This window comes from Trachypithecus francoisi, unplaced genomic scaffold, assembly GCF_009764315.1.
Source record: "Trachypithecus francoisi isolate TF-2019V2 unplaced genomic scaffold, Tfra_2.0 Lachesis_group5, whole genome shotgun sequence".
NCBI lineage: Eukaryota > Metazoa > Chordata > Mammalia > Primates > Cercopithecidae > Trachypithecus > Trachypithecus francoisi.
The window spans coordinates 38,530,420-38,554,158 of record NW_022681470.1 but is presented as its reverse complement, the minus strand read 5'-3'; the positions used below and the strand labels follow the sequence as shown (position 1 = coordinate 38,554,158).

At 45.9% G+C, this 23,739-nt stretch overlaps 1 protein-coding gene across 1 annotated transcript in view; it reads right to left on the bottom strand.

Annotated features, from left to right (window-relative positions):
* The window catches only part of CACNA1E (calcium voltage-gated channel subunit alpha1 E), a 97,761-nt gene that overhangs the window by 9,472 nt on the left and 64,550 nt on the right, over nt 1–23,739 (bottom strand). The window contains exons 30-39 of the mRNA XM_033196736.1: nt 21,006–21,133; nt 17,678–17,774; nt 13,455–13,560; nt 12,482–12,589; nt 11,832–11,932; nt 11,435–11,541; nt 6,734–6,845; nt 3,541–3,669; nt 2,297–2,477; nt 489–679 (exon numbers count right to left, since the gene is read on the bottom strand). Of these exons, the coding sequence (XP_033052627.1) occupies nt 489–679; nt 2,297–2,477; nt 3,541–3,669; nt 6,734–6,845; nt 11,435–11,541; nt 11,832–11,932; nt 12,482–12,589; nt 13,455–13,560; nt 17,678–17,774; nt 21,006–21,133 (1,260 nt within the window). The remainder of the gene's footprint in view (nt 1–488; nt 680–2,296; nt 2,478–3,540; nt 3,670–6,733; nt 6,846–11,434; nt 11,542–11,831; nt 11,933–12,481; nt 12,590–13,454; nt 13,561–17,677; nt 17,775–21,005; nt 21,134–23,739) is intronic.

Here is a 23,739-nt window from a genome sequence, read left to right as displayed (position 1 = left end):
TATTCTTTACGCACCAGGCTGGTGGTTCAGCAAAAGGCATGGTCCTGTTGGGACGGCTGGAAGCTAGGTAAATGAGGGTGAACTGCTCTGACTTGTGAATCCTGAGCTGAGAGATGAATCACCATTCTCACAAATACTGGGGATCACAAGATGGTCAAAGGAACCTTTCTGGCTAAAGGACCATCCTCTCCTCCAAAATCTGACTGAGACATCTGTCAACCTATTTATATCTCTGGATTCCGAAGGCTGGAATGGAATGACCTCTAGACATCATCTTCCTTGGGGGAAATCTGGTTTTCTGTGAATTCAGATAATCTCTGAGTACACAAGCATTGAGCAGCTAACCTCAACGCACTATAGGTAAAGCTTCCTGTGAAATTCCAGTGGTTACTTGAATGTGTTTGCTAAATACCCACAATTTGCATGTAATTATACAGCCCACCCTCCCCTGTCCTTCTGCTGTAGACTGGCTTCCTCTCAGTGCTCACCTGTCTGTTGGGCGTCTGTGACCTGCCCTCACTGGGTGACCTGGATTGACGGCGCTCTGGGGACTCCCAGTCAGCCTGGGTCCCTCGCTCTTCTGAATTGCAGCGGGAGACATCAGGAGAGAGAAGATGCTTTCGCTCTTTTGATCGTCCTCGCTCCCTGCCCCCTGAGCGGTGACTGTCGGACTTGTGGCCTGTGAGAGGTGACAAAAGCACTTGGTTATAACTCTGCCCACTCTGACCACTGATGATGAAGGAACTTCTCTCCAAGTATCCCATCACAGCCTGGGGTTGGGCCCTCAGATGGACCATGTTTCTGTCCCCACCCAAATTCAAATGTTGAGGCCTAACTTGTTCCTGATGGTATGGCGTTAGGAGGCAGGGCATGAGGGTGGGCCTCCATTATGAGATTAGTGCTCTGATAAGAAGAGACCTGAGAGTGCTTGCTTCCACTCTCTCTTCTCTCCATCATGTGAGAACAGAAAGCAGACAGAGATCTGCTGGCACATTGGTCTTGGATTTACCAGCCTCCAGAACCATGACAGATACATGTTGTTTAATCCACCCAGTCTGTGGTAATTTCTTGTAGCAGCCTGAACAAAGAGAGGCCCCTAAAAGAATCCTGGCTTCTCCAGGTATGTCAAAAGATGATCTGAAAGGGATGCAGGGGAGAAAGGGAGGCTAACAAATTACCTATTTTGTAAGCAGGTAAGTTTGCAAGGTGCCAGTAGAGACACACATGTCAAACAATGCAGTCTATTCTGTTTCTATTTACGCTACATACAATATAGGATATTGGTTAACAATATGGGTCAGGAACTCTCTGTATCATAAATATGGCTGTGTCACTTTTTGAGGGAAAGGTGGTACCAGCAGAAGGGAATTAAGAAATTTCTGTGAACTAAATAACCCACCTAACATAACGCCATGGTGTGAAGTCCAGGATTGAAATGAAAGGATCCCAGTGCTAGTCCCAGTTCTGCCACTTAATGGCCCTATGACATGGGACAAGTCACTGCTTTTTCAACTTTCATTTCTTTATCCAATAAAATAAAATGGTTGAGCCAGACTAAATTTTTTTTTTTTTTTTTTTTTTCCGAAAAGCTCAAAAGAAATTCAGGCTGGGGGCAGTGGCTCACGCCTGTAATCCCAGCACTTTGGGAGGCCGGGGCGGGTGGATCATGAGGTCAGGAGATTGAGACCATCCTGGCTAACACAGTGAAACCCTGTCTACTCAAAATACAAAAAATTCATGGGGTGTGGTGGCGGGTGCCTGTAGTCCCAGCTACTTGGGAGGCTGAGGCAGGAGAACAGTGTGAACCTGGGAGGCAGAGGTTGCAGTGAGCCAAGATTGTACCACTGCACTCCAGCCTGGGTGACAGAGCGAGACTCTCTCTCAAAGAAAGAAAAAGAAATTGAAACACAGGAAATAATTCCAGGTAGCACTGTTTGGGTTGAAGTGGAATTGGTGGTTAAAATTTAGTCCTCACAGTGAGTCTCTAATACATTCCTAAAAAGCCCCAGTGGTTTTGCAGAAGACTATTTGAAAAGCTCCCTCAATTCTAATGATTTGTATAGCCCTGCTCCAGAAGGAAGGGATTGCAACAGCCTTTCTGGTGAACACAGTGGAGGGCTTTGGCCTGTTTCCAGGATGTTAAGTCACATACAGGAATTCCCTTTGGTAAGGAGCATCCTTCACTTTCAACCCTTGTCTCTAAATTATTTTCTGGTTATCTACAGTGCTCGGAGAGTAAGTCCATCAGGGCAGGAGCCCACTGCCTGATGAAAGAGCTGAACACTGAAGACCTCACCTGAATCAGAATTCAGGCGGTGGGCTGACAGCCGCAAGGAGGAGTGGTAACTCCGGCGACGGGACTTGTAGGTATTTTCACTGCTTCGCTCCATGGAGAATTCCTCCAACCACGAGGAATTTGAACGCTTATCCCGAATAGTGGAAAATGAACGTCTCATGGAGCTAGGGTCTGTCACCACCTGGAAATACAAGCCCCCAGAGAAACACAAGGTATGGATTAATGATTGAAAAGATCTAAAAGGACAGAAGCGGCAAGACTGAGACGTTGAGGAAGGCAAATTATAACCCCTGCAAATGGTAACTTCCTTTGAATCTCTCTTGCTCAAACCTTAGCTGGTGGAAACTGTTCAAGAAAGTATCCTTACGTTATGTTAACATAGTCACTGGAAATGGTCCAGGATCTTCTCTTCCTGTAGCTGAGTGTACAAAGCCAAGCAGAATGCAGGAAGGCAGGCAGGCACTGTGCAAGCTCCCACAGAGCCCTCTACCATGGGTGCAGCCGGGCTGCAGCAAATACCGTGCTGCTTTGAAACATATGACGGCAATTGTCTAAGAGGCTACCCCATGAAAGAAACATAGCTTTGCTTTTTTTTTTAATGCCCTTGCCAGAGAAGTACCTGCCCTTCTGCACTACAGCCCAGGAGAGCTTGCAATTTAACAAGTGCTAAGCATGTATCACTCTCCCTCTGCTGCCATCAATCCCACCTAGCCCCATTTTAAATTCTGGCATTTTGATTTGCCACACATATTAAAACAAATCCACAAAAACTTCTTGTCTCTGTCAAAACCTGATGTAAGACAGACAGACAGGAGAAAGCAGCCAGGAAAACAGACAAAGAAATGAGGCGTGGCCTGCACTGGTTAGGACAGACAGTCCTGACACAGACCTGTGTGTGTAAGTAACTGCATATGTGCTGGAGGAGTCAGGAAATGAAAAAAGGATGGAAAAGTACACAGAGAAAATCCTGGAAAATATTTCTTGCGTGGCTGGTTGAATCTTGAGGATGTATAGCCCGTCCAGAGTGAGGTATGCAATTTTGTTGGCTGGGCTGTTGTGGTTAGGGAGTCACTGAAAACACTGGAGGAGCAGGCTCTATTAGAGAAGGCCCATGAGCCAGGTTTTATTTATAGGGAAGGGGTGCGGGCAAGTCAAGGGCTCACCTGCAAATATCAGATATTATTCCATAACCCAGCTAATACAGCCCGGATGCCACTGCATTAAGGTAGGTGGTTGCTTTTTACCTGGGGATCCACAGTCAGACGTGGCATAGAGGATGCCCTCCCAGATCCCGCATGCTCCTGGGTGTCCGAAGGAAGGTAGATGCCATGGTTAGAGGGCTGCACGCTTTTTAATTCACTAACCTCTGGCTCCTGGAAATAAACACACAGCCAAGCTTGTGGGACTTGGTTTCATCTCATTGCTTCTCACGTCCAGTGGACAATTCAGCCTCCTCAAGAACGACTTTCAAAAGAGAGACTTGCAGCTTTAAGGTCTCAGTTGTGTGTGTATGTGTGTGTTTTTGTGTGCACCTATGCGCTATATGTTCCAGACAGGAAGCTCTAGCTGGGATTGAGTGCTGAAGGTCACCTATTTTTCATCACTAAGCAATGATTCAGATTTTATTGTTTTCTGCAACAAATACTGTGGGGTATAATACTTTTCGGATATGTGAAGTTCGCTTTCAAGAAGTGGTAGCATTGGAATTTTCTTTTAATCTGAAGAAGACTCTAATCAATTAAATGGAAACCAGTATTCAATTTCTGATGTCAAATATGTCTTCTCAAGCCTTAAGACACATGACTTTAAGAGTTTTCTTCTGATTGAAACCATCCAAAGATGTGGTGGGTGGCTGTCAGGGATGCCCTGAGTAACACAGTCCCATGGAAGGATGATGCAAGCCACTTGCAGAATTTTAAATGTCCAAGTAACCATGTTGTAAAAGGTGAAAAGAAATTTAATAACATTGAATATATCCAAATATTAGCATGTCAACATGTAATCAATATAAAAATTAGTTTATATTTCATTTGGACTAGCCACACATGGCTAAGAGCTATTGTTTTGGGCTGTGCCAGCCTACAATGTTATTAGGTTGGACTGCAAATCTCTAAGGTTCTGTCATTTTTGTTAGTTTCCTGGTTAAAGAATGTTAGCTTGGCAGTCGTGCATGCTCTATACAGATAGCTAGTATCATTGCATAAAGAGCGGTATGGGAGATGTTTACGTGGGCTACCCAACAGAAAGATCTAAGAACATCTTGGGCAGATGGAGATAGTACCAGAAAAAGCTATTTTATATTTAGGAAATGACATCCTAAAAACATGGAGGGCATTGCCCAAAAGAAAATGTCTGGGACCCCCACCTTAGCGTCTGTGGCCATTTGGCTGAGTGGTTTCCGGTGTGTATGGGAGGGGTACTTTCCCAAGACATGTGCTATGGTGCTCTTGAGGGAGTTATAGTGTTTGTAGCACATGCTTTATACAGCACACAGTTCTGACTCCAAACAGACGTGGTCACAACACTGCAGTCTACAGGTATCAGAGGTGGTGTGAGACGCACACTCCATATGCACACACACAATCATGGCCACGCCTCGGGACATGGAGCAGCGGCCCCGAGGGATGGGCAGAAGTACACAGTGGTGAGTGTGTAGCACAGGCTGACACCTGAATTGAATTACAGACACCAGTACTGACAATGAGATGAACACATATCCAAAAAGTCCTGGCACTATGGCTCAGCCCTGGGGAACCCGCAGAAATGATGTCATAAAGTCACCCTGTGAAAAAAAGGACACATTATTGCAATTTTTTTCCCACTAGACACATCCCCAGGCAGGCAAAATGCTGCGAGGCCTTTTTAAGAATCAAACTCTCTGTACCAATTATTCCACAGGTCTTGGTGCTAAGTTCCTCAGAGGGGAGGGCAGAGAATGACTCCACGAGTTCCTACCCGCCTCATCAAGAACACCCTCAGGCAGTCAATCACTCAGCCCTGGGGGTGTCTGGACAAACTGTCTTCCCCCACACAACTATGCACGATTCTCTGTCTCAGCACTCGCAGGAGATAGAATAATACATTTGTTTGAGCCGCTGAGTGTTTTTCGCCCTCTGAGGGGGTGCCCATTCCATCACACGTCATTCATTCAGGGTGGCTCTGAGGTACACAGTAGCAGCAGGGAGGGATCAGGAGAGAAATGAAGGGGAGAGAAGAGCCACAGCTGAATCAGAATTTAAATGATGTGGAACTCAGTACAAGCTGTCTGTACAGACTTTTGCAATGGTTGGGTTTTGTCTTTTTTCTTTTCTGCTTGGGCTTCAATTCTAAGTTGAGGTTGGGGTGGGGGACCTTGAGCTCATGGCTCCTAAACCAGGAATAATGGTAAAGTCAATGGTTAGGAACCATATTTTAGCTTTGTATTAGCTAAGCCAAAACTTCAATCTCTCCTCTCTTCTTCAAGCTTTCACTTGACTCAATAGGTCTCTCAGGAATTTGTTTTTTTTTTTTTTTTTGAGACGGAGTCTCGCTCTGTTGCGCAGGCTAGAGTGCAGTGGCGCGATCTCGATCTCGGCTCATTGCAAGCTCCACCTCCCAGGTTCACGCCATTCTCCTGCCTCAGCCTTCTGAGTAGGTGGGACTACAGGTGCCCGCCACCACGCCCGGCTAATTTTTTTGTATTTTTAGTAGAGATGGGGTTTCACTGTGTTAGCCAGGATGGTCTCAATCTCCTGACCTCATCATCCACCAGCCTCAGCCTCCCAAAGTGCTGGGATGATAGGTGTGAGTCATTGTGTCCGGCCAGGAATTTTACCATTTATGCTAATAAACTCATTTTGGGGTCAGGGAAGTGACTTTAGTGGCCTGTTACAATGTCTTTGAATTGTGACCAAAAGGGACAATGTGACTGAACCCACACAAAGCAGAGGTAGGACAATCTTCTGTTCCTCCTGGCAGGGAGCTCGTCACTGTGGTACATGCTGCTGCTAGGTTCTAGAGGAGGTGGGCATCACTAAGGAATGGCATGGGGCATTCGTGTGTCCCACAAGCTGTACCTAGGTACACTAAGAGGCAGGGTTGGTATCACTCATTCTCTGGTGATGCATCTTTAAGCTCCCCATCAAAGGCAAGATTTTGTATGTGACTTTTGGTCTTACACTTGATACTCAGGGCCATAAACTAAGAGGGCTTGGCCTAAAGCAATTTAAGTTCCTGCTGCAGGGAAGGGACCTCTGGGACTATAAAATCTAAAGAGGGAACATTGTCAGAGCACAGGAGAAACTGGGCTAGAAAAGGGCTAAGGCAGGACATCTCCAGGGCAATTGGCTAAACTCCAGAATGGATTTTCCTGACGGACCATGACTATGTATTAAAATTAGTAAGAGGGATCAGGAAACCACGGAAATATTTTTGAGGTCATATAACTCATGCATTCACCAGAGACTGCTGTTCCTGGAACTGTCCATCGTCAGCGGGGTCCATACAAGCCAACTGGAATATCTCCTGGGGAGAGAGTGGACTCATCGAAGGGTATGCACTCCGGCCACTCCTGAAAAGCAATGTCAAATCCAGAAGTAATGAGGGACAGTCATGTCATGGCTGCCACTAGCAGTTCCCACTCCAGTAGGGCAACACCCTTTAGCCTTGACTGGCTTTTGTAAACCTAGTAACTTGCACTGGAAAAGACAGAGGCTGGTGTTTTCAACCTGCATCCTGCCTTTGGAACCATTCATTATTCTGGGGACTAGCATATCTATGACAAATGACATCATTTGTCACGCTCAGCCATATGGAAAACCAATGCTAGATTGTAAACCTGTTTCTGCTCAGTTTCCCCATTTGGCGGAGAAACACCCTAGTTTACACAGCGAACAGTTTGTTTCAGTATTAAGCAGCCATGGTCTTTTTAAAAATTTTCCCTACTCACAGTAAGAATGTGGTCTTGTTTTGCCAACATCCCTGGCTGAACAAAACCATTCAGTCCAATTCCATTGCCATTTATTGAAGGACTACCATGTACCATACATTAAGTCTGTTGGTTCATGAACTGAGAAGGATTTCAGATGTGGTGATGAGATGAAAACCTCTTGGTTGATGGCAATGTAGGAAGAGGTTTAAATGGTGGTGAGAAAAGAGGACAGAGACGAAGTCTGCCCAGTTGTTTAGAGGCCTCCACGGGAAAAGAATGGAGAACTGGCACAGTAGGCTTGTTATTAAACCACTGTCTAGTACTTCCAGACACTCTTAACCTGATGGGGGATCCACTGGGCTGGTTAGGAGAGAAAGAAGCAGCCGAGCTTTCTGGAGAATGTGGTGCCTGTTGCCAAATTATTGGCTGACTGCCACCCGTATGGTAATAGCTACCATCTCACCTGCTCAAGAACGCAGAGTGAGCTTCCAGAGTATGGGAGGAAGGACTGGGGTAAGTGGCTGGGTAGCAGCTCTCTTGGTGGCGGAGCTAGGAGGGAGAGATGGGATACCATTTCTTTTAAGTCTACTGCTAATGACTGCATCCAATGGAAAACTCAAGGCATGAGCAAGGATTGCCAATTACTTAAAAACAATCCATAGGTATGAATTTTAGATTACAGAGGAAGATCTGAAGAGCAGAGTCACCTAATCTGTCCCCTTGCTTCCAGTGACAGCTTTTGCTGAGTTTTCACGATATTTAAATGACCTGCCTAATGTCAGTCATCTTCCTCATGGTGGCATCTCCTGAGAACCACTAGGAATAAGACTGAGCACAGCCAGTAAAAGAATGAGTTCTCGGCTTTGCACTGTGGCTCACACCTGTACTCTCAGCACTTTGGAAGGCTGAACCAGGAAGATAGCTTCAGCTCAGGCGTCCGAGACCAACCTGGGCAACAAAGCGAGATCTGTCTCTACAAAAAAATTAGCCAGCAGTGATAACACATGCCTGGGGTGGTCCCAGCTGCACAGGAGGCTAAGGCAGGAGGTTCACTTGAGCCCAGGAAGTCAAGGCTGCAGTGAGCCGGTTGTGCCACTGTAGTCCAGCCTGGGCAACAGAGTAAGATCATGTCTCAGAAAGAAAGAAATGGGTTCCTTTTTGTCCTACAGAGAGTAAATAATTATAGAATCCTCAAGAGAGGGAGAGGACCCTTGGAATCACTTAACAGAGTTGAATAACTGGAACCCAGAGTGATCTCCTACTTTGAAAACCTTGTCAAGCTGGGGCACAGAATCCAGAATTCTGAACACAGCCTCCCTCGCGATCTGGTCCCTACCTCACTAACCTCCTCTTGTACCACTTTCCCCTTTGCTCCCTGAATTCGAGACACGCCAGCCTCTTTTAGTTCATTGGATAGGCTAGGCGTGTTTCTGCGTCGAGATTTTAATAGAGGCCACTCCAAGGGTGCAGAACACTTCACTCCAACTCCCTACCGCCCCGTAAACTCTTTCCGTAATTAAATCACTGAAAATGCAACTTTTCTTCTTTCCAGTATCTCTGTTTAATGTCTGGTTTTCCATCATATTTGAGGGAGTGACCCTATCTGTTATGTCTACCACTGTACCCCTAGATCAACCTCTACTGAACAATGATGCATGGCTCTAGAAACACAGATGGTTCTAAGGAACCAGCCTGCTGGTCCACCAGTGTCTCCATGTCAGGAAATATACCAACATGCACCTACCAAAGGCTTCACCCAGAATCCTCTGCTTCCTCCTTCCCTTTTAGTCCAAGTAGCAAATCAATCACCAAATCCTATCCAGTCTATCTACCAAATATCTGACATCTGACCATCTGTCTCCATCTTGCTAGTCCAAGCTATTCTCACTGATAATTTACACAACTGTAATAACCTACGAAATGGTGTTTCTGCCTCTAGAATTGCTTCCCTCCAATCCCTTTAGTCTAGACTGAATTTTAAAAAGCACACATCTGATCACATCATTGTGATGCATAAAACCCCATTATCCTAAGACAAAATCCAACTTCTTTGTTCTGCTTATAATGCCCCCAAAATACTAGCCCCTGTGTATCTCTCCAAATCCGTAACTTAACACATCCTCTGAGCTCTCCATGCTCCAACCATCATGACAGATTTTAGGTTCCTTAAACTTACCATACTTTCTCTTACCACTCTTGAAGAGCTTGTCTTCAAGTCTCACTCAAATGTTACTTCCTCAGGAAGGCCTCTCTAAACCCTCAAACTGGGTGAGCTGTTTCCATGACATCACAACAGCCCACCCTTCAGCATTGTTTGCCTGTATTGTTCTTGTAATTTCTTCTTCCAGATATGTCTCCATGGGGACCTGTTCTCTGCCATAGCCCCAGTGCCTAAGCCAGCTCTGGGGCCATATTGGCTCTTAAAAAATATTGGTAAAAATCAATGAGTAAATGGATCAATAAATATATGGGAGAAAAGCCAGAGTGATCCTATGGTGGGGGGTTAATTTGTATAGCAAAATGTAGATAAAACAGAGATTGCAATTTAGGGGGTGTGTCCCCCATTTCTAAGCCAAGGACTGGTAAAACAAAAAACAGCATAAACCCTTCCAGTGGAGAGGTCCCACTGTTCCGATCATACTTCCTTCCCTCCCTCCCTCCTACACAAGCAGAAGATAAACACTGACTTGTTTTCTGTGGACAGGAGAATTCACACCCTGCACTTCATCACATCAAATTATATATATATATACACACACATATATAGTATATATATCAAATTATATATATATAAAAACCAATATGACTCTTCGTCTTGTCTTCTCTTCCAAAGGTGTTGGACTTTGATATCTGAAAGCAGTGCTTTTCAAAAACAGATCTCCAGCACCACAGGCAGAAAGAAAGAAATGATCTGAGCAATTCCAAATGACTCCGACAGAGGTCTCATTCCCAAGTCCTGGGTATCACTCTCTTAGTAATTAAGATATGCGATTTGGGCCAGGCACAGTGGCTAATGCCTGTAGTCCCAGCACTCTGGGAGGCCGAGGCGGGCAGCTCATGAGGTCAGGAGATCGAGACCATCCTGGCGAACAGTGTGAAACCCCGTCTCTACTAAAAATACAAAAAATTAGTCGGGCGTGGTGGCGGGCGCCTGTAGTCCCAGCTACTCAGGAGGCTGAGGCAGGAGAATGGCGTGAACCCGGGAGGTGGAGCTTGCAGTGAGCTGAGATTGCACCACTGCACTCCAGCCTGGGCGACAGAGCGAGACTCCGTCTAAAAAAAAAAAAATGTGATTTGGTGATTCCTGGTTTTGTAAGAACTGGGACTTTGTTAAATCCAATCACAAAAGCTCATTTACATTGAGTAGAAAAGAAAGACTTGTGTTCTTTGGGTGCACACTAAATGCTGATGACAGAAATACAATGTTATGAGATACATATGCTATAGTAGATTAACTGGGGCTAAGGCTTATCAGAAGGATAGGAAAATTCCTTCATTTGTGTTTTATTTTCACTCCTATTATAGAAAAAGTAAGGTCCCTTTCTGAATAAGGTCCCTTTTGTTTATTAAAGAAAACATGGTGTAGGGAAAACACTCTGGGGTCAGAAATAAGGAACTTAAATTCCAGTTCCACATTCTACTAGCCATGACTTTAGGCAACGTAGTTAACCTCAGTTAGTCTCCAGTTTCTTCATGTGTAAAGTGGTGATATTAATATATACCTCCAGGGTATAGTAGGCTGCTAGAGTGGGAATCAAGTGAGATCCTGCAAATAGTGTCGCTAGAAGTGTCAACCTCAGGGAAAGCAGTTACTAGTGGTTCTCTTACACTCAGCCAGCATGGCACCTGTGAGGGTGGCTCTATCTTCCAGCAGGACACTAGATCCACAGGGAAGCGATGGCCAAGAATTAGACAGGAGACGATTATTCTTCGCAACAGAACTACAACTAAGACCCAAGTATATTAAAAGACAAGTGAAACTCCCTTCTTCTATTGTTCATTCAGTGATCGCTGTCTCTGACGCTGACCACAGTGCTAAGTATGCTTAGTCTGCTTTTCTCTTACTCCTGCTGAAAATCATTTTAAGATATTCAACCTCAGAAAAAGGATCACTCAAGCTCAGAGTATTCATTCTTGGGCCCTTCTGAGCAGTGAGTTTTGGGGTCTGCACAACAGCATGGGTGACAGATTGCAAGCAGCCATGCCAGGGATGTTTTGGTGCTACTCACAGGCCTGAAACGGGGTCCTGCTGGAGGTAAGGCAGGGCTTTGGCATTAGCAATGATCTCCTGAGGCAGAGATGAGGGCTCCATGCGTTGGAACATGGGGGCATTTTTCTGGGTAAAAAGAAGGGGAAGAAAACAATTCCAATGACTATGGAGATGGCTATGGGGAAAATACAATTTACATGGATAATACAGGCACATAACTTATCCCTTGTTTGACCATTTTAACCTTTGATCCACTGGGTTTCTAATTCCATGTCACTACAAAGTTCTTGGGCCCTGCACCCATTACTGCTGCTTCTAAGTCCTTGCAGGGCACTATGCCCCAGGGATGCACAGGCCTATCCCCTCCTGCAACTCCTCGTGGCCCACCCACTTAGCATGCTGGCATTGACCTTCACCTGTTCCTCCAGCTGCTGCCTCTGCTTCTTCACCTTACTCTGCTTATAGTAGTCCATGATCATCATTGCTGCATAGATTTTGCCCACAGTCAGGTCAGAGGCTAAAAACACAAATGTGGCATGATGGTGAAGAGGGAGAAGATGATGGGATAGAGTGAGGAACCTCTAAGCTTTGTTACCCACTCTCTGGAACAGGTCTGCGCTGTCAGTCACCCATTCATCCAGCATATATTGAGGGTCCCCATGGTCCCAGGATCTGAGGATGCAGAGTGCATAGGTCCCCTGATCTGTCCTCAGGGGGCTTGCATGCCCACCTAGTGATGGTGATGATACTGAGGATAAGCAGTACATGAGTAATATTCACGCCTACCATTCTAAATCTCTATAGCTAAGTGACAACATCCTTTCTCCCATGAGGGTTTGCTGAGGAGTATTATGTGGAAGGAAGGAGCTATACACCCAGGAAGTCTCATCCACAACCACAGTGACCTATCTTAAAGAACATGTTTTCAATTAATAAGGACAAAAGGAACTTAAGGATAAAAGGGCAAACTTCCCTTATCTCTTTGATCACTCTGGGTTCCCCCAAAAGACGTAGCCTTCATTTGCTGGGCCCACAGTGATAAGGATACCCAGGAGAAGACCCAAACCTTTGGGCATGGGCACAAGCAGATCCAGCATCTTCTGGGATAGGTGAGGCCAGATGGCTAGGGTCTCCTTTTGTAGCTCTGAGTCTAGCTGCTGCCTGTCTGCACCACCTAGAATAAGATAAATTACTAATAAATAGAACAGACCCGGAAATAACCAGGACTGAGGGAGAAGGTGGAGGTAGGAGCTAAATCAGCAGGGCACCTCATATTTTAAGAAGAAATCTTGGCACTTAGTGACAGTGGATCTTGCAATACCAGGTCATTCTGCTGAAGAAGCAGAACACATTTTGGCTCCTGTTTTCAGTGACTCAGGGATATCCTGCCAAGAGATCCGAGACCCTCAGACTAAGAGCAACTTCCTCATTCATTCTAAAAGCCTCCCGGGTGCTCAGTGTATCAGAGGAGAAAATAAAAATAGCCGCAAGTACGTTCCTCTGCCTTCTTATCCATACAGCAACCCTTCCAGCAACCCTAACTCCATAGTCTGAGTGATCTGATTTTAAAAAGGATTTAGATTGCACAAGAGCAGAAAGGCTAAAGGTCCACCTGGAAGTAGTAGTAAACCTGGTCTCTCCTAAACCATTGATTAGAAATCAAGAGGAATAAAACACTACTGTGGCCTCTATGACAGCACCTTCTGCCACAGAAGCCTCTCAAGACTTCAGAAAAATAAACATATATGGAAAAAAATGACAAAATTAACCTTTGGTCAATAAATATTTCTAGAATACCTATTGTGAGCCAGACACTGAAGATCATTACTTTTAAAGCTGAAAGAAGCCTTGGAGATGATCAAACCATTCATTGTACCAGAAGGGAATGGTAAATATTAATTGATTCAGATACTTGATGTTCAGATGACTGCATTGTTGTGTCCTTAGCTGGACAGATGACAGTTCAAATATCTCCATCCTGTGCCACCTGCATGAGTTGTTCCAGAATTCCTCCTTGCCACCTCCCTTCCTAAGCTTACCTTTGGCAATTTTAATGTCCAGAGCTGTCCGGATCAAAGCCATAAGTGTGGAAGTGAAGTGGACCGTCATGTCCTCAGCTACTGGCATGTTCATCAGGACCAACCTCTGTGTGAAAGAGAAAAAAGAAAGAGCAGGCAAAAAAAAAAAAAAAAAAAAAATTGAAAGACACCTTAGTGAGAAAGGAAGAAAAGGGCAGAGGTCAAATGCACAGACAAAAAAGAAGGGCAAGGATCCCCATCCCCTGCCCCAGTCCTTCTCTCCCTGCTTCTCATTTAAGGCTTATTGCTGCTTTTTTTTTTTTTTTTTTTTTTCTGAGTTTGTTTTTTCTCCACTGAGGGAATGATGCCAAATTCCCAAGGGAAGGAGCTTCCCTAATCATTCTGTAGGGCTCCCTCGATGGAGTCCTAAGAATGTCTTTGATAGGGATGGGAAGTGATTTCTAAAAGAAGTGTCTCAAGGAAAGGAGTCAGCTCTGGGAGGTGGCTCCATTCCCTGTTCAGGGCTGCTCCATATTTCCACTTGTCCCATGAATACCCCCTGAAACTCACATGGAAATACAGTGAGAAATGAGATTTTGCGTTGCTTATCTAACTTGAAAGATGCATCCTGGTGCCCCCTTTTTGAGTCTTTAATAGATGACATTTGCCAGCACATGATTGAACATGCATAAGTCCAACTTGTCTAAAGGATGAGGTGGAGCAGGGTGAACGAGGGGGAGAGTGCAAACAGGCTCTGGGGTAGGAGGATGGGGAGAGCGGAGAAGACAGAATGAGAGAAGGGTGGCCCAGGCAGGAGCAGAGTGGGCAGGCCTCGTTCCCCTCACCCAAAGAAAGGGATCACACTGAAATGGCCAAATCCACTTTCCAGAGAGTATCTTGCTTTTGGAGTTCTTTTACTTTTCCTCCAACCCCCGCTCCCCTTCTCCCACCAAGCTTCATCCCAGAAGTACAAATTCAAGGCCACATTCTACCACCTGGTACTTTTGGATGTGGCCATCGTGAGCAAAAAGGATGCCAGCCCCTAAGCTGTGCACGAGGAGCCATGTACTGGGGGGAATGAGGGTCCCTAATGGCCACGTTCCAGTGAGATGCTCTCTGGGGCCATACAACTTGAGGTAGCAGCAGGAGAATGTCCTCTGGCAGAACCACCAGCCTGGCAGAGAGGGAAGTACCTCTTCCCAAAGAAGGGTCTCTAACGTTCCATTGCAGCATCCTGCCTAAAGCTGATGCCACATGGTGTCTTAGAGTGGAAAGCCAGTTTCTTGTTTGGATTTGAGTTCCATCTCTCTCCCACTTCTTTAAACATCTAGAGGAGTGGAAACATTACTATGATGTGTTCCTAGGTAAATGAAAGAGCTCCAGAGTTCTGGGCCAGTCTAAATAGCAAAGGGGAACCGACAGTAACTATTACTAATGGGTGGCAAAACAACTCATGTCTGAAAGCTATGAGCACCCCAAGGGCAAATGACTCCCAGTGTACAATAATCTCTAAGCAGCAAGCCATGGGGGATCCACCCATAACTCCGGGGCCAGGCCCCATAACTATGTTATGCCAGTAAGTCAGATTTAACGCTGAATACAACTTGTGCCCATGATTTCCCTTCATTTTGAGTATTTCCAAGAGAATTGGGTAGGTGGGTTAGTGGGATAGCGCTGCATTCCTTAGTCTATCACAGGATGGAAGATAGGTTCCTCTTTTCTTCTTAGACCTAGAAGGAACCTATGCCATTCTTCCTGTCATGGGTAAAAACATTTCTTATGAGTTTTCCTCTCTCCTAAAAATTTCTTGTTTAAAGTAATTTTCTCCTAACAATTCCATGTATAAAGGAATTTCTGCATGATTTCCTTAATTTATCTGATTGAAGATATTTCTTTGCATATGAGCACTGATAGCTGTTTTGCTGTAGGCTTCCTTCTTGCCCATATATGCCATCCCATAGGCCACCACTCTGCCTCCTCTAAAAGGAAACACATCACTTAACACTGCTTGTCAGGTAACTCACTCACAAGAAGCCACACACTTGTAGAAACACAAAATATCACATAAAAAAACATGTTGAACAGTATTAAAAACCATTCCTTGTATTATCTCATGACTTCGTCCTGGGAACCTTCCTGACTCTTCAGTCTCATCGTGCCTTTCCTCCTTAGTTCCCTCCTCCGCCTCCCCAGCCTGGCTTCCTCCCCATGTTCTGGCCTCCCCACAACTAGATCCCATTTCCTGTTGGTCTCTAGCCCAGAACAAAGAAGGGGTGGTCTACCTTATATGCCACTTTGGAGGGACATCTCTTGCCGAGGCCTAGCGGAGGTGACATGAGAGTCAGCATTTCATACATCTCAGTGTAATGGATGCGGCCACTGCTCATGGAGGGTGGTGAGTTGGGATGGGGAGGGTTAGCAGGGCAGGGAGGTGGCAGGGAAAGGAGAAGGAAGTGGGGAGAAGGATGCAGACAGGTAGGAGAGGAGAACAGGCATTCCCAGAGAGCAAAAACGAACAAAATACAGAAAACAGGAGAAGAAAAAACAAAATGGACAAACGGGAAAAGAATAGGAAACCTGTTAATCAAGGCAAATCGTAGACATGACTCCATCCTGGTGCGGTTTATATCATGCCCCACACAGACCCAGGAACACTGGTGGCAACCTTCGGTCCCTATGACTCTCCACGGGAACAGTCACAGGGACTCATTTTCTCCTCGATTAGCATTCCCCTGACTTCCCTGTTCACTTCATCCCTCCCCAATACAGCACAGCTTATTTTCAATTCCCAGGGCTGTGTGTGAGCGGTATAAACCGGATAGACGGTGCTCCAGCCATGGGTTGGAGTTTCTGACCCCGGCTGGGGCGCTGGCCTGAAAGTCAGGCTATTCTCCACTGAACCCACAGGCAGAACGTCGTGTATCCCCCCTCTGTGGTGTGTGTGCAGCAGGAGGCGGCGTCTTGCACTGAAGGTGGTGGGCTGTGCTTGCTGTCAAAGAGTTGGCCCCGTTGCTTCCACCTGGCTCTGTGGACAAGACTGCTCTTTATTCCCCAGCATGTGCCAGGTCGATGGCATGCTGGGGACAGAAGAAACAAAAACAGGAGGAGGAAGAGCATCTTGCATGCCATGCTACCCTCCCCAGCTCTCCCACATGCGGCTGCGGGTTTCACCAGGGTGGAGTTTAAAGAGTCTCAGCAGAGGCAGCTGTCCAGCCTCCTGAGTACGGAATCACTGTGTCACCATTCCCAGGCCAGCTGTATCCCATTGTCCAGGCTGGCATCCTTCCTGAGCCTAGGTCATCTTCCAGCTGCCTGGGCAGTGCTATGCCCCAGGGAGCCCATGCTTCCCTCCACTTGCACCAGGAGAGGGTTCCTTACCTAGCAGGCTTGGCCTTACATAGGGGCTTAGTAGAGCCATTGGGATATAGAGAGTTCCCCGGGTATGGCAGAGTTGAGCAGGGAGGTTCTACTCCCCCCTGAACAATATCCTTGGTCTGACAAAGAAGTGACTTGGAAATTATCACAGCCCCCTCAGATCCCTTACTGCAACCCATGGCAGGAACCAAAGGCATGGACTCTGCTCAGGAGTGCTTCATTCACTGTGATCTTCCCAGACTCTCTGAGCTATTACTACCTTCTTCCACACAGCACCAAATCCATGCCTCTTTTACCTACTCTCACCTCTTGCCCTCTTTGTTTCTCACCCCTTCTGTCCTATAGCTTTCATAGTCATTCTGACCAGACCATCCAGGAGCTAGGAGGGTGGGATCACTGGGATCATACTTGATAAATTACATATGGGATGATGACGCTATTTTGCTAAAACAAGGCTTCTCTGTCTCCAGTGAAAATAAGCCGGAATGCTTCTGCTGGGTTAAAAACATTTCTGCATTCTATAGATAAAGGAGAGGTCCCTCTGATTATACAGACTAAGGTGGACCTGTGTGTGTGTGTGTGGTGTGTATACATGTACATACACATACATGAGTGTGTGCATGTGAAGAAGAGAGTGATCACATTGGTCTTCATATGAAGTTCTTAACTCTTCTGCCTTTTCCCCAAAGTATGCCCTTCTGCTTATATAACAGCTGCTGGTTCTGGAAGGGTTTGGACCTCTTTAAACTCAAAGGAAAGCAACATGAAGGTTCCCTCATGTGGCACAGTGGTGGTGGAGCAGAGGACAGAGAGGAGGGGTTAGATGTTGCATCCCACGGCAGGTCATGGCTGGGGACTGGGAGGCAAACCTTGCAAGCCACCCTGTAGGGGCAGTTCTCTCCCAGGCCCAGAGGAGGCGAGATCACCCGCACTAATTTGTACATATCCTTATACGGGATCCTGCCGCTGTAAAGGAAGCACAGGTGGGTTAATAGGACACTCAGAGAAGGGTGGGAAATAAATGACAGCTTAGCCATGAAGAGGATGGCTGAAAGAGGTCAGAGCAGCTTCCTTCCTTGGGCCTGGCAAAGCCAGACCAGGAGAGACTGAAAACAGTAAGCACCAGAGAACCATTACCTTGCCAAACTGTACTGCTGCAATTTTCTAAGGAAGTCAGTGCCCATTCAATGCCAAAGGGAACTGCCTAATGACCAAGAGCACCCCATGATACCTATCTGGCCCATACCTGGCCAGATGCAGACACAGCCCTGGCTCTAGCTAGGCTTCTAGGAACAAAGCCTGCTAATTCACAAATGACTCAGACTGCTGTCCAGAGCAGATGCCAGGCTGCCTTGAAGTGGACTGCGAACTGTTTGCTTTTCACAGACACTGATTACAGTCAGTTACTCAGACCCGCTTGTCAGGGGCAGTGGAAAGTCAGCGGCTTTCTGCAGTCTGGAAGAGACAAATTTCCCATTAGGCTAATTAGCAAGGAGCACAGCTGGCATGAGGGAAATCACAAAGGGCTTTGCTTCTCTTTGTGACAGATTTTTCTGCGTTCAGCTTGGGCAAGTCTTCTCTACTCGGTAGGAGCCTGCTGAGGTCTGTGTTCAGAGAGCAGCCAGGGAGGAAGCCATGAACACTCTCCCCCCCAAGCCCTCTTCCTGCCACTCAGCCAACAGCAGCTTGGCTGGAGTCAGCCAGAATTCTAGCTATCTTACCAACCTTTTTCCCAGGAGCCCACTAGAGAGTACTAGCTTCCTATGGAAGGGATAGAATTAATGATTGATTAATTTTCAGTGGCTACAGCATCTTCTCTGTCAGGGTCCAGAAAAAGAAGCAACGCCCAGGAATTTGCAGGTCTGTATACATCCTGGTACAGACCGGGGTTTCCGCTGGAAATTATAAACACAGCCATCTCCACCTCTGTGCATTCAGTCCTTGCTGGCAGCCATATGGAGACTACCGCTTCAGCCCAGCTTTACTCTTCCTAGGCTTTTTGAAATTTGAGGGTTGATTCCTCCTCTTCTTCTGGATAGCAGCTCATCAGTACCTCCAAGTCTCCCAACTCTTGAGGTAATTTAGCCAGTTGTCCTTTCATTTTGCCTTAGTGAGACTGGGAAGTAGGTGGGTTGGAAGTGGCTATAGACTGACATTTTTTGCAACTGGTATCAGTCCTCCTTTTGAAGACATTGGCTCACGTTACTTTTGTTAGTCTTCCTCACCCACCTTATAAAGAAAGCCAACCAAACTCTAACTAGAATGAGTGACACTGTGAATTTCAAAGCACACAGAAGAAATTCTTTGTCTTTCTGCTCTTTCCCAGTCCACATGTCTGAGTCTCATGTGTCATCCTCATGGAATCATTTCTTCCCAGCAACTGGAAAGAGTAGGGAGACGCATGCTTTATACACATGGCATTTGGATCCCAAGATAAGTGAAACCACAAGAAGCTGGGGTTTCTGGAAGCCAAGGATACCTGAGTGAGCCCAGATGAATAATGGACTTTTTGCTCACAGTTGGTTTCTCCTCTTGGGTGAGTGAAGAGGTCCCTTCTTAGGCTCCCAATCCCATAGATATCCATGCTTACAGAGGCCAATTTTCTAGACATTCCAAGTAGCATTCCCGTGTGGTTATTGTTGATTATAATAACAGTTATACACATGATTTAATATCATCCTCACAACCACTTTGCAAGTTATGTAGGTATCACGATCGCCATTTTACAGATAAAGAAGCCAGAGTGGTTATGTGACTTGTCCAAGGCCATGGAGCTGAAGACACGCAGGCCTGGCTGCCTTCTCCTCTAACACACTGCCCATTGCTTTCTAAGATCTATTGACTAGAAAGTAAGACCAGAAAGAAAAAGCTGTTGCTCAGCCATTGTAATAGGAATGGATTTAGATAACTCTGTACCCTAAGTCATTAATAATTAATGAAGGAAAGAATTCTGATTCACCCTTCCAGTCGCTAAAACAGTGACCCAAGTTCAGCAGCCTCACCAGAGGATAGATTTTTGGGAAAAGTCTCTGATCATGAAGGGGGTTCCAGGTGGAAGCAACTTGGTCCATGCCTGTGAAGGATAACATTTCTTGTAGTATTTTTCAGAGGGGGACCAGAATGGATAGACGATTGGTGAGTTAAGACCCAAAAGCTAAAATGACCTGGAACAGGACAGTTCCTTTGGAGTGAGCATTCACAGAACTCTCACCTTGTCCTCGGCCATGAGGGCCAAAAAAAAAAAAAAAAAGGGAGTATTTTCTGCCTTTATACTCTAAAGCAGGGATTAGCAAATGTTTTTGGCAGTACATTTTTTGACAGTAAACTATAGGTTGATGCAAAAATGGCTTGCAATTACTTTTGTTCCAACCTAATATTTCTATACTAAATACTTTCAAATTTAAGGACCATACCATCTCTGTCACAATCACTCATCTCTTCCTTGTAGTATGTAAGCAGCCAGAGACAATACATAAACGAATGGTTGAGCTGTCTTCCAATAAAACTTTAATTGCAAAAACAGACAATGGACTGAATTTTGCCCATGGGATGTAGTTTGCCAATCCCTGCTCTAGAGCCTAGAAGGCATGCTATCACTTCAGAACTACTCAACAGCAAGAGAGACAGTAAAGAGGTTATCTTCACCAATTCCTACCATTTAATTTAGTCCATGTAATAAAAATCCACTAATGTTTAAGGGAACAGTTGGAAGAACAACTTGTTTGGTTTTTTAAAAAGAATAATTTCAGAGTTATATCCAACTGTATCTGCTGAGAGGAATGAGAAAGAGAAAATGCTCATAGGCACTGATCATGGTGGCCAGATGTCCAGCTGGCCAAAAACCTTTGTCAAACCCCCTGGTAACTCAAAGGAGTCCACTAAACCATTGGCAGAAAAAGATTATGGGAAACTTCTCTTGGGATTGAACCCAAATAATCTGAGGTGAGACCTGGGTGATAAGACCAGCCCAGAAAAGGAAAACCCTGTCACAGAAGGAAAGAGAGGGGAAAGGAGGATTCAGAAGTCTTTGGTGACTGGCTTGATACCAGAGCCTCTTCCATGGGCCACAATCAAGAGGAATCTCCTTTCCTTCTGCAACAGGCAGGCATTTGGGTGGCTCCAATTCCGACCTCTTCCCTGGGAACTCCAGAGACCTTTGCTCTGGGCCCTGCTGGGACGGCTGAGGGGCCTACGCACCATGCTGCTCGGTCATATTCTGCCCAGACGCGGACAAACTCGTCCAAGTGGTGAGGCCCCAGGATGGAGGAGTCCCGAGTCAGGTACTCAAAGTTGTCCATGATGACGGCCACGAACAGGTTGAGCATCTGAAGGGCAAAGGGAAGAACAGGGATTAGGGGAAACCTAAAGCAGAGCTCAGGAAGCAGGAAAACAGGCTTCAGGGCAAAGAAAAGAATTCAAAAGTTTGTAGGGCTGAAGTTCCTAGCTCAAGCACCACTGATCTTGCTGAATGCAACACGTTTTCATTATTTGTACCACACTTTCATTGTGTGAGCATTCTTTACATTTCTATGCCACTTCATATTTGTAGAGTACCCCACAGTCACTTTTATTATCTGTTCCATTTATTTGTTACTGTGGCAGCAGAGGGAACACCAGCAGCCATAACATTCTTGAGGGCTAGAGGAAGTCAAGGCCAGATGCCAACCTTTCCTCCCTAGCCTCCCCCTTCATTCTTGCTCCATAAAAGCAGCCCAAAGAACAACTGGTAGGATGTTTCAGAGCTGATGGCATGGTCTACTGTTGTGATGACTTTAAGCTGTCCTTGGCTCTTAACCAGTTTGTATATCCCTAGTCTTCCACGTATTTGTTTAGCCAGCCTTTACTGTGCACCTACTATGTTCCAAACAGATTCAGGTGCCAGAGATGTGAGATAACAAAGTTCTTGTCCAGAGGTATATTCCCATGCCTAGCACAGGGCTTACAGCACAGCAGGGCTTCACTAGATGTGGTTACTTGAATGCTCTTCAAGACTTATTGGGTACTGAGTAGAGACTGTGATGTAATGGAAACATACAAATGTGACAAATATTACGAGCCATGAAAGAAGCATATGCAGGTTCTGGTGGGGACAAAAAGGAGTGTGAAGGCAACTTCTCCTGGCTGATGAAAAAATGTATAAGAGAGTTGATGCTTGAGTACCGTTCACCAGATAGACATGGGCATGGAGGAGGGTGTTTTAGCAAAGGAGCCAGCACAGAGGTATGCAGGGACAGGGAATAGCCAGGGATCTGCAAGGAGGGCAGAGCAGCTGGATCCAAGTGCCGGATCACAGAAGCATCTCATACACTGAGCTAAAGAGTGTAGACCAGGATCAGTGAACTGGTCAGATGGCAAATATTTTAGGCTCTGTAGGCTGTGCGGTCTCTGCTGTAACTATTCAGTTTTTCTGTTGTAGCACCAGATAGATCATCTGTATACAAATGAACATGGCTGTGTTCTGGTAAAGCTTTGCTTATGGACACTGAAATTTGAATTCCATGTAATTCTATGTCATGAAACATCATTCATCTTTTGTTTTCTTTCCTCAACCATTTAAGAATGTAGAAGCCATTATTTCACTGGCCACACAAAAACAGGTGGTAAACCTGATTTGTCCCAAGGGCTGTAGTTTGCCAGCCACTGATCTAGACTGTTCTGTAAGCAACAGGATCTACTAAAGGGGTTTAGAGAGGAGAGAGATAAAGGGACATTTGCATTCAGAAAGAACTCTTGGTAGCAGCATGTAGGGTGGGTGGGAAACCAAGGGAGGATGTTGCAGTACTCCTGAATCTACCAGGGGCAGGACGACAGCAAGGACCAGAGCAGAGAGTTAACAAAGGTGGAATCCACAAGACTTGATGGTCAACAGCAGTTTCCTTGTTTCCTGGCTGCCCTGCTCACCCATTCACTGTATTTCTGGCCCAGGTTCTTGGCTGTTCCCAGTTAGTGAGATTCAATGGGACACCCTCTGGTGACCCAGGCCTCAACTAGTCATTAAATCCCATTTCCCTGGGCACTGTGGTTGGTGATCCCATCAAAACCAATAAAATGGTATTGAACCTTCAGGGCAAAATAGTTCTTCCTGTTGCTCTTAAATGTGTGAAAATGTGAGGTCTAGAGCTGCCACTACAGCCATCTTGGGATGTTGATATTTGCACTCACAAGGATGGAGCAAGGTAGAGGCAAGATCTGTAAACAGAAAGAAACTGGACCTGGTGATATCATCTGAACCCCATATCAAGCCTGCTCTGCTCCAGGACTCCTCATTTACAGGAGCCTGTAAAATCCCACTTTACTGAAGCTGGATTTAGCTGGGCTTTCTGTCTCTTGTAAGTGAAAGGGTCCTGCCTGATAGATAACAACTGGTAGGAGAACTGGAGTCTGTTGTGGACCCCCAGGTCAAGGAGGCCAGGTGCACAGAGGTGCCAGATATGCACACAGGGTGTACAGGATAAGGAGACAGTGTGGAGGAAGGACACGGTTGGAGTCTCTCTACAATACACAGACTGCTGGTCACACCTAACAGCCAGACTCGACTCTTCTCTTCCTTTCTCCTGCTGCCTACAGTAGAGTAGAGATGGATGGCTGGAGGTCTAGGTGTCTCCTCTTCCTTGAGGATGAGGGACATACCACAGAGGTGATGGAGCAGAAAGCAGGAATAGGTCTGGGGCCCCAACACCCCTGTGGAGCCACCATAACCAGACTGCCTGCCTTCCTCCAGACTTCACTGCTATGGAAGGGAAATCAGCATCCCTCCTGGTTAAGCTGCTGTTATCTGGAGATTTCCGTCTCATGCAGGTGAACCTAATCCCAACACAGGCCTGTCTTTCTGCCTCTAAGGTTGGAGCCACAGTGAATTTATTCCACCACTGCCTGGGTTATAAAGGGTTTTCCATGTATCCAGACATTTCTTTTGTACTCTTTTCAGGGT